The 11,877-nt window shown below is 33.6% G+C and overlaps 1 protein-coding gene across 1 annotated transcript; it reads right to left on the bottom strand.

Annotated features, from left to right (window-relative positions):
* Positions 1-3,338: 3,338 nt before the first annotated feature.
* Positions 3,339-4,427, bottom strand: LOC133880764 (EPIDERMAL PATTERNING FACTOR-like protein 9). The gene is made up of 3 exons (XM_062319763.1): positions 4,188-4,427; positions 3,735-3,814; positions 3,339-3,633 (listed from the first exon to the last, which is right to left on the bottom strand). The coding sequence occupies exons 1-3, from the start codon at positions 4,258-4,260 to the stop codon at positions 3,448-3,450; spliced, it is 339 nt and encodes a 112-aa protein (XP_062175747.1). The 5' UTR covers positions 4,261-4,427; the 3' UTR covers positions 3,339-3,447.
* Positions 4,428-11,877: the final 7,450 nt, after the last annotated feature.

Genomic DNA, 11,877 nt, shown 5'->3' with positions numbered 1-11,877 from the left:
GCTAAGAAACAATTGGGTAAAAAAATTATTATTTAATGGATGAAAATGGTAGAATTTATAATCCCGATCCATGTAGTAACTCCATTTTGAATCCATTTAATTTGAATTGTTATGTTCGACCTTGATTCCGTAGGAGCAAGTCAGAATAAACCAATTAAAAAAATGGATAACATGTGTGATAAGGCATAAGTTCTAGTGTTCTAGTACCATAAGTGTTTCTTCATAGGAACGTCCACAAGAAATAATCGCAAGAAATCTTTTGATAACATGTATTCCTATTTCTCAATAATATCTCACGATCAAGACAATTGGCCGAATCCCGCGAAACAATTACATAGAAGTTCATTGATATTTTCTTTTTATAATGCAAATCGTGGATTTTAGTCGGTGTGATAGAATTACTTAGCTTAAATACCATAATATTAGGTACTATATGATCAGGTCTGACAAAATCCTTGTATAGTTTCTTCAATTTCTCGGTAAAGAAAAATATGACCAACAACGGTTTGAATGTATATACAAAGAATTTATTTTTTTTATGCTTCTTGTTATTAGGTAGTGCTCATAAATCTCATTGTAGGTACTCTTTTCCCTTCGATAAAGGAAAAGATTACTCCATCCCTCCCATCTATCTATTTTCTTTTGTTATTCACTAGAAAATTATGATCTGGAAGTTGATCCAAGACAAGTGTTCGGATCTATTATGAAACTTAAGCATATAATCATATGATCTAAATTCTAATTATATATTTATTATAAATATATACTTAATTTGTGATTATAATTATCATATTGGTGATTCCAATCCCAATAACTTAATTTGGAATTATATGAATTACATTGTCAATGTATATGAATAATATGATTAGGTCTCGTTTGGTTTGCGGAATGTCTATTCCATTAGGAAAATGAATAACTATTCATGGGAATAGATGAAGGTGGAATGGAATAACTATTCTTATTCTTTTGTTTGGTTGTAACGGTGGAATAGAACATTGCATATGTATTCTTTTGTTTGGTACAGTGCAATACATTAGTGAATGGAATCATATTATAATCAAATTTCCTAAAACACCCTTATAATACAAATATAATTTATATTCTTAAGGACATTTTTTTTTCTTTATTTAAGAAATATAAACAATCGTACTATGACCTTTTTTGTTTTTGTTTTTTTTAATTTCATAGAGTTCATGGCTTTTTTTTTTTTTCATATACAATTACGCTACAAAATGATTTATAAGGAAAAAAAAAAAAAAAAAAAACACACACACACACACACAGACATAATCATCATATCACCATCATAAAAAAAATAAAAAAATAGATCATTTGCAAAGCCCTTTTTATTTTATTCTTTTTTATTTGTTTTCCAGCAACAAACATTCATTCTTTGCTTACAAAGTAAAATGATTTATAAGAGGAAAAAAAAAAAAAACATAATCATCATAAAAAAAATAAATCATCTACAAAGCCCTTTTTATTTTATTATTTTTTATTTGTTTTTTTAACAACAAACATTCGTTCTTTGCTTACAAAGTTTTTCTCAAACCTCCGCAAGGCAATTGGAGTCCCCCCGATATTAAGAGGTACTCGTTTTGCTACGTCTAAGTGCATTCTGTAGGCTAAATCATGGGAGGAGGAAAAAAAAAAAAAAAAAAAAAAAAAAAAGGAAGAAGAAGAAGAAGAAGAAAGACTACCCCACAACAAATTAAGTTGGGTCGAGAAACAGAGAGAGGGGGATGAGAATATAATTGCAGAGATGGAGAGAGATACTGATGGTGCATTTGAGTGATGAATTTTTGAAATCAGAATTAAATTCTTATTCTGTTTGCGAATTTTGAGATTTGACTTTTTAGAAAAAATTGAATAAAATATGGTTTGTTTATAAAAAGTTGAATAAAATATGATTTATTTCTGAAAAAAGTAGAATCAGAATTATATTTTATTGTCAAAATTTCGTATCCAAACACACCATGCGTTGAGAAACAGAGAGAGAGAGAGAGAGAGAGGGATAAGAGACTTGGGTATTGAGAGGGTTGGGGTTTTTGGGCAAAAGACGAATTTTATTTATTCCCACAGGAAAGGAATAGGTATTCCACTCCTTTTTGATTGGAATACATATTCCTCTTCGTAAGGGAATAGCTATTCCGTGGGAATAACTATTCCCTTAAATAATATACAACCAAACAAAGGAATAGCTATTCCGTAGGAATAACTATTCCTTTCCATGGGTCTAATCCGCAAACCAAACGAAGCCTTAAGTTTCAAAATTGTTTTAAAATCATATGATTAACGTGAATTCATACTTACGTATATATTCCATATCCCTAACCATTGTATCTAAGTATGATTAAGAATTATTACACACTTAGAATCTTAAATCATATATAATCATAATCTCTAAGTATCTAAATAATTAATCAGTGTATTAGCATGAATTTGTATAGTTACATGGCATTATGTAGCTATAATTTATACTAATAGCTTAATTTGTCATTATACATATATTTATGAATTATAAATCATTTCATATGACTTACAAAATTATCTATAACAAATATAATCATTACGAGCCATAATTATCCTACCTATAGATCATATGATCGTAGATCTTAGGTCATGTAATCTAAAGATTTTTAAATATCTAATGATAATACTTATATTATATGATCATATGACACAATGTTAGATTATTATATTATTTGAATAATATAATTAAGTATTTAAATTGTTATTAGATCATAAGATTAAGAGCCTATTTGGGATTGCATTAGGAAACTTAAAAAATATTTTTAGTTCCTAAAAATTGTCACACTCCTAAGTGGCTGCGCACTCTTTCTCTTTCTCTCTTTATGAGGTAGAATTAAAAATTAATATTAAATCTAAAATTTAATAATAATTTTATTTGTGCGTGAAAAGAGCCATTTTGAAGGCCCCTGAATTGATGATGCCTGCAGGCTATTAATGCGGAAACCTGAAGAAGCATCGTATGCGGCACTTTTTCCGGGAAACAAACACCTACCGCCTACGAGGGACATGGTGGCCACGAATGATGCATGTTTAATTTACAACGAATTATTTATTTGTATCTTTCTTTCTTGTAGGCGAAGAAAACAGAATATTCTGGAGAAAACGAAAGCATGTCTAAGTCCAACAAGACATGAAAAAGTTGCAGCGGCTACTTGTATTGTCTTACACTGAGAATGGGACCTCCATGGCGCATGGACCATCCTCAGCATAATTCAATTCAAGTTTGCCATTTTGTGCAAATGAAACTTATACCCATGTGATCCTTTGGGACCACAAAGAAAAGAATATTATGGAGATGATGGAGGAATAAAATTCATGCATTTCTTTATTCATTCAAAACCCAAAAGAAAAGTGCTTCCTAATTAACAAAAACAGTCTTTTTTGTTTCTTCGATCAATTAATCGGGTAATCGGATTACCTATGACAAACACATCTGTAGTGGTATGCGCTATTAATCGGGTCGTTCCCCTCCACTGGAACTTGCTCCGCTCTGCACCTGTACTTGCATCCTCGGCATTCATTGTAAGTACATGTCGGAGCCGTGGATCCTATCATCAATCTCCTTGAGTTCCTCCTCGTCATCATTCTTTCATTCCCACCCTATTCCCTCCAACATGCGTAGATATATTTCTTCTCAAATAATGATGCAAGAAAATGCATTAAAAATTTACTTAACTCTTCTAAAAATCCATATCTCTCACCTGCAAATATATTTCCTTCTGTGCTCTTGATGGATGGAAGACCCTTGGACGACCATCAACTTCTGATTGCTTTCTACATCCTGCAACCAAAAGAGAAAAGAAGAATAAGCATATAGCAAAAACATACAATAAACAGTGGCATGAAAAGCAAAAGAGAATTGCTTTCTTTATTATCTTGGCGACCAAACACATGATAAGAAAACACATTAGCATGAATGGAGGAGCAGTTAGTGCAAGGAAGGACAGCCGAAGCTTAATTCGAAAGCCATTCCATGCAGATGGCAAGCTAGAAAAGCAAAGCAAAACTCTGCTAAAACTCAGGCTCTGTAGAAATAGAAGATTGGTAAAGAGAAAAACTATAGGAAAAAAGTGAAATATTGTACGAGAATAGGAACCCACAGAGGAAAGAAGAATTGAAGTAAGAGAAAGAAATAGCTAGTAGCTGATTTGGACCTTGTATAACATATGCTGCTACGATTAAGGTGACGAATAGCAATAGTAAGTTGCATAGTTTAATGTTGGACATTTTTTTCCCCTTGGTATTGGGATAAATTTGAAGGAGATGAATTGGTGGTCAATATACTTGAAGGATAAATATGAGAGAGTGAGAGAGAGAGAGAGAGAGAGAGAGAAGATGTGGTCAATAAATGACCATAAGAGATGGACTGGCAAAAGTTGCAGCGTCTCAGAGGGGAGCACACCTAAGAGGTCCCCAACCGATTGATCGCCTATTGTGGCTAACTCATGGAACTTCTGTATTAGTTGCTATAATTACAAAAATGCCCACAACTTTTTCAACATTTTATATGTAAACATTACTTTCGTTTTGATATTTTAAAGGATTAAAAGGGGATTTCAAGTAAGAGAATCATTTGAAGAGCCCTTTGATCGATAGACAGCTTGCAGAGCTTGCAGGGCTTCCAGAATTGCAATAGCCTGCAGGATTCCTTCAAAGATCTTACACTGAATATGGTGAAAATGAGAAGACAGATTCGTTCTTTCTATAGAATGTGGTCAAAGGGGAACGATTAAAATATGAGTGCAAATTTCAAAGAACCAATTCTCAAATATATATCTTGCGACTTAGGAAATGATGTTTCAGGATTTTGTTTCCCACATGTTTCGAGATGGGAAGTAAAATGCATACCTCAAACTCAGGGTTCGTCACCTTCTTTATAGGACCGCTGCCGTAAGTAAGGCAAGCATGCCTAATATGGCAAGCATCGGAGGTCAAAGTTTCGGTATGAAAGATGGCAAATTATCATGAATGTGTTTCCTTCTGGTCATGCCCTATTTGGCCCTTCCTTTCTTTACAAGGTCAACCCTTCCCTTTATAGCATTCTTAATAGTCTCACCAGATTTTACTAGTTAAAATAGTTAAAAATAATATTTTTTAATTTTAGCTATCTACTTTTTTAAAGCACCCACAACAATGATCACTATTTTAACTATTCACATTCATTATTTTATATAAATATTCTTTTTCAAATATTTCTTTATTCTTTCTCACATTTATATTTTTGAATATATGTCTTATACTAACAATCATATTTTTAAAATTTTGTCTTTTTCTAATGATCATATTCTTAAATATTTGTCTTATTCTAACGGTCACATTTTTGAAAATTTATCTTTTCCTAACGATCATATTTTTCAAAAGATGTCATGTTTTTTCAATATAAATGTTGAGAAGAGAGTGTGAAAAATGAACCTTTGCTTTGAGTGTGAAAAAGAAATGAGAGAGAGAGAGAGAGAGAGAGAGAGAGAGAGAGAGAGAGAAATTTGATTATTTTTTAATCTTTTCATAAGTGAACAGTACCCACCAACTTTATTGAGTATTGTTCACTCACCAAATAAAAATCGCCATTTTGTTGAGGTTATTGGAGGGGATTTTTTTTTGTAATTTTTTGTGATTTAAAACACTAAAATAGCTAAAAAAAACCCTATTTTGATGACTCTACTAGATTCAAATAGGCAAACTAAGGCCGGTAATGGGGTGACACCTTTCCTTATATAGTCTTCTTACTATGTACATGTCTGATTGTTAAGGTATTGTCGGTTCACAAAACTCTTAGGGTCCGCCAGTCAATCAACTCCCTAAGCGGTTGTCCTTCAGTTAGAGTTCAGAGAAACGTCTGAGAGGTCACACGCTGATGGGATGCTTGGTCCTTCCTGAAGGCTGATGGACCTCTACGGGCTAGTGGGCCATAGTGGGCTTTAACAGGTCCCCAAGTGGAGTCGCCGTATTTCTTATCCCGAGTTGCCCTCCAATTCCCCTACTCGGTTAGTATTACTCACCGAGCGGTGGGAATTTCACTTCTCGGCTTCGGGTGGCGATGGGGGCTAGCTGAAGCTAATTGTCCGCAATGATGTCTAGTATGTCTTTCGAGGTGAGGGGACCTGAGAGATCGCGACCGATGATCTGTCGGCTATTATAGATCCTTGGGCACTCTTGCCAATTGCGGCTGATTGATGCGAGCCGTTGTAGGGAATATTACATAATCGACAGATGCACAGTAAAAAATAAAAATTCTTAAATAAGATCAAACTTTATGAAAAATATGTGAAAGAACTCTGTTATTTTAATATGAACAACAAAAACATGATTATATACTTGTTGTACGGCTATTCCTTGACTATAGGGCAAAAACCTCTTTCTTCTTACTCCTTAAAAAATCGCGATTTGTCTCGGGAATCTTGGTTTTGGAATCATGCATAAAAGAGAATACGTAGCAGAAAACTTTGGCTTTAAGATAAGAAAGGCTAGATAAAAAATAAATACGTAAGTTTGTGATACTTACAATCGTATTCAAAATTTCCTAAGCATTTAGGGTTTATAGCTTTGCTTGAAATTCTTCTTGTATGTTGAATGATGAAGAACACATTCTTGATGTTTTTGATTCAAGCTTTAAATTTTCTGTTTGATAACTGAATATGACTGTGGGTGTAAACTCACAAAACTATTCTTAATTCTAGAGAATAGCTTAAAGCATAAAAACTTGGGAAAAAAAACAAATATTCTTTTTTGAATATTTCTCACAACCCTCTTGCACCCAATTGTGTCTTTCATAAAACTGTTTATGAAACTTGAGTCTTTAAAATTCTGCAAACTTAAATTCTTAAAGTTTCAAAATGTCTCAATTTAGGATCAATTTTTCAGAAAGTTTTAATCTTAGTCCTTTGTGAGAATTTTTTGTCGTTATATCATATCAAAATTTTCAAAATACTCATTTTTTTTTTTTTTTAAAAAAAAAGGGGATATTTTGTGACTTTTGATAGTTAACAAAAAATTTTAAAGACTGAGATTAAAACTTTCTAAAATTTAATAACTTAAATTGAAACATTTTAAATAGTTTAAATACTTAAAAATAAAAATAAAAAAAATAAAATTCAAGGGTTATAAATAAAGTTTTGTTGTAAAATTAATGAAAATAACAAGACAAGATAAAGAGATTGTAAATATGAAACTAGTTCTTCATGAACTATGTATGATTCTTCTCTATAATTGTGTGTTATACAAAGTACCCAATACTCCATTTTATAGACATAGAATCATAGTGGGAGGTTAAGGAATAGGAAAGGATAGGACATGAATTAAAATGCTACATCAATGTATTACATGAATGTTATGGAATTCTAAAAGATGACATGAATGTGTAGAATTCCAATAGATGAAACTAAATGGTCATCCACCAAATGCATGAATGTATTCATAACACTCCCCCTTGGATGACCATACACTAAGAATATGCCTCATTAAAACCTTGCCAAGGAAAACCCAGTGGCGAAGGAAAAAGAGTACATTATTCTTGTGTGTCGTCATATGCTTTAGGATTGCCTCATTAAAACCTTGCAAAGGAAAACCCAGTAGGAAAAACCTTAGCGAAGGAAAAAGAGTACAATCAGCATAATCATTTTACTCCCCCTCATTAGGATGAAGAGCTTCAATTGTTTATGATGAAAGATCCTTGAGTCGGCGCATTCCAATGTTATTCACCAACTTCTTAAATGTTGCAGTTGGTAATGTTTTGGTAAATAAATCTGCTAAATTGTCACTTGATCGTATCTGCTTCACATCAATATCACCACTCTTCTGGAGCTCATGTGTATAAAAGAATTTTGGTGAAATATGTTTTGTTCTATCACCCTTAATGTATCCTCCTCTGATCTGTGTGATACAAGCATCATTATCTTCATATAATATTGTCGGGCTATCTTTGATTGTGGATAAACCACACTTTTCTTGAATGTGTTGAATTAGTGATCTTAGCCATATGCATTCCCGACTTGCTTCATGAATTGCAATAATTTCTAAGTGATTTGAAGAAGTAGCAACAAGTGTTTGCTTGACAGATCTCCATGAAATAGCAGTACTTCCATATGTAAATAGATATCCTGTTTGAGATCTACCTTTATGCGGATCAGAAAGAAAACCTGCATCTGCATATTCAACTAACTGTGAATTTGAACCTCTTGGATAAAATAATCTCATGTCAGTTGTTCCACGAAGATAACGTAGAACATGTTTGACCCCATTCCAATGCCTTCGAGTTGGTGCAGAACTATATCTTGCTAGTAAATTAACTGACAATGCTATATCAGGTCGTGTGCAATTTGCAAGATACATGAGTGCGCCAATTGCACTAAGATATGGTACTTCAGGACCAAGAATTTCTTCGTCATCTTCTCGAGGACGAAAAGGGTCCTTTTTCACATCAAGTGAACGAACAACCATTGGAATGCTTATATGATGAGCTTTCTCCATGTAAAAGTGCTTCAGGACTTTTTCTGTGTATGTTGATTGATGAACAAGAATTTCATTTTGAAAATGTTCAATCTGTAAGCCAAGACAAAATTTTGTCTTCCCAAGATCTTTCATCTCAAACTCATTTTTTAGATAAGTGGCAGTTTTTGTGAGCTCTTCTGGAGTCCCGACAAGATTTAAATCATCTACATAAATTGCAATGATAACAAATCCAGATTTTGATTTCTTAATGAAAACGCATGGACAAATTGGATTATTCTCAAATCCTTCTTTCAATAGATATTCACTAAGACGATTGTACCACATGCGTCCGGATTGCTTTAACCTGTATAAAGATCTTTGTAGCTTGATAGAATAAATACTTCGGGATTTTGAATTACATGCTTCAGGCATTTTGTATCCTTCAGGGATTTTCATGTATATATCATTATCAAGTGATCCATATAAATATGCTGTAACCACATCCATTAAATGCATATCCAAACTTTCTGTAACTACCACGCTAATAAAAAATCTAAATGTAATTGCATCCACTACAGGGGAATATGTTTCTTCATAATCAATACCTAGTTTTTGCAGGAAACCTTGTGCAACAAGTCTTGCTTTGTATCTCACAATTTCATTTTTCTCATTACGTTTTCGTACAAATACCCACTTGTATCCAATAGGCGACACACCTTCTGGTGTTTGGACTATAGGTCCAAATACTTCACGTTTTGCTAGTGAGTTCAATTCTGCCTGAATTGCTTCCTTCCACATTGGCCAATCATTTCTACGTCAACATTCTTCAACGTATTGTGGTTCAATATCATCATTACTTCTGGTAATGTCAAATACAACTTTAAATGAGAATATGTTGTCGACAACAATTTTGTTTCTATCCAATATTTTTCTTGTACTTATATAATGTATTGAGATCTCATTATTTTCAGGTATCTGTTCCTCTTCAGGGGGTAACTCTTCAGGAGATTCCTCTTCAAGAGGTTCCTCTTCAGGGGATTTCTTTCCAGGAGAATTTTGTACAGAAAGTTTGGATGGATCAATTTTCGTTGCCTGTTTTGTGGGTAAGGCCTCTTCAGGAGCGCCGATTTCATTTCCTTGTGCTTTTCTCTTCCGGGAAATCTTATCCTTTGCACCAATAGGTCTTCCACGCTTCAAGCATACCTTAGTCTCATTTGCTGCTGTATTAGTTAATTGTCCTACAGGGACTTCTATCTTTGCTGGACTATTAGCAGCTGGAATGTGAGACTTAATTATTTTCTTGTTGTCAGTAAATGCATCCGGCAATTGATTTGCAATACTCTGCAAATGAATGATCCTCTGAACTTCTAGTTCACACTGATTTGTACGAGGATCAAAATGAGATAACGTCGAATTTTTCCAAGTGATTTCTTGTCGTGCTTCTGGCAACGACTTTTCTTTCCCTAGTGATGGAAATATATTTTCATCAAAATGACTATCTTCAAAACGTGCTTTAAAAATATCACCAGTTAAAGGTTCAAGATATCTAATAATAGATGGAGAATCAAAACCAATATAAATCCCAAGTTTACGTTGAGGTCCCATCTTAGTGCGCTGAGGTAGAGCAATTGGAACATATACAGCACAACCAAAAATGCGAAAATGAAAAATATTTGGTGGTTGACCAAATGTAAGTTGTAAAGGGGAATATTTTTGGTAAGATGTTGGTCTGATCCGAACTAATGATGCAGCATGTAATATTGCATATCCCCAAGCAGAAACAGGCAGTTTTGATTTCATAAGCAAAGGTCGAGCAATTAACTGAAGTCGTTTAATAAACGATTCAGCTAAACCATTTTGAGTATGTGTATGAGCAACAGGATGCTCAACATTAATACCGATTGACATGCAATAATCATAAAATGCTTGAGATGTAAATTCACCCGCATTATCCATCCGAATAGATTGAATTGGATAATCAGGGAATTGTACCTGTAATCTAATTATTTGGGCAAGAAGTCTAGCAAATGCAACATTACGAGTAGAAAGTAGGCAAAACATGTGACCATCTAGTTGATGCATCTATTAAAACCATAAAATATCTAAATGGCTCACATGGAGGGTGAATTGGCCCACATATATCTCCTTGAATTCTTTGTAAAAATGATGGAGATTCAAGAATTACCTTAGAAGGGGATGGTTTTATTACAAGTTTACCTTGAGAACATGCAGCACAAGGATAATCACTTTGTAAAAGAATCTTCTGGTTCTTTAAAGGATGCCCATGAGAGTTCTCAATTATTCGACGCATCATAATTGTTCCCGGATGTCCAAGACGATCATGCCAAAGCATAAACATTTTTGGATTAGAGCACTTCTGGTGCATCACAACATGTGATTCAATTGTTCTTATTGTTGTATAATACAACCCGGAAGAGAAAGCAGGTAGTTTTTCCAATATGAGCTTCTGGCCCGAAATTATTGAAGTAATATAAAGATATTCGTCACTGGCTTCATTAGTGGTTTCAACATGATAACCATTTAGACGAATATCTTTAAAACTGATTAAATTTCTTTTAGATTTAGAAGAATACAAAGCATCGTCAATACAAAATTTTGTTCCTTTTGGCAATATAATATTTGCTCTTCCAGAGCCTTCAATTAGGTTTGATGAACCTGATATTGTATTGACACTAGCTTTGTTTAATATTAAGTATTGAAAATATTTCTTATCTCTAAGAATTGTGTGCGTTGTACAACTGTCTGCTAAACACAAATCTTCATCAATCATCTTTGAATTAATCATTCCATCAGTATGGCCCATGCAATGAATTGAAAATATCCCACGGATAGCTTTTGATGTTGAGATCAACAACTGACTAGAGCTTCGTGCTGATAACGTGTTGTAAAATTAAAGAAAATAACAAGACAAGATAAAGAGATTGTAAATATGAAACTAGTTCTTCAGGAACTATGTATGATTCTTCTCTATAATTGTGCGTTATACAAAGTACCCAATACTCCCTTTTATAGACATAGAATCATAGTGGGAGGTTAAGGAATAGGAAATGATAGGACATGAATTAAAAAGGCTACATCAATGTATTACATGAATGTTATGGAATTCTAAAAGATGACATGAATGTGTAGAATTCCAATAGATGAAACTAAATGGTCATCCACCAAATGCATGAATGCATTCATAACAAGTTTTCTATTATGTTGTTTTTTAGTTTTTTTTTTTCTTCTTCGGGATGAGAAAGTGAAACGCACAACCTTGGAAAAGCAGAGCAAATCTCAGCCTTGGATGGGCCCCCACTAATCCACTATAGAGTGAACATGCCCTGCCTCCATTGGCTTTCCGTATACCATGGTAAGGGGCCCACCATATGCGAGATCAGTACTGTACATCATGGC

This window comes from Alnus glutinosa, chromosome 10 (genome assembly GCF_958979055.1).
Source record: "Alnus glutinosa chromosome 10, dhAlnGlut1.1, whole genome shotgun sequence".
Taxonomy (NCBI): domain Eukaryota; kingdom Viridiplantae; phylum Streptophyta; class Magnoliopsida; order Fagales; family Betulaceae; genus Alnus; species Alnus glutinosa.
The sequence above is the reverse complement of the archived record's forward strand: the minus strand, read 5'-3'. Positions and strand labels throughout refer to the sequence as shown.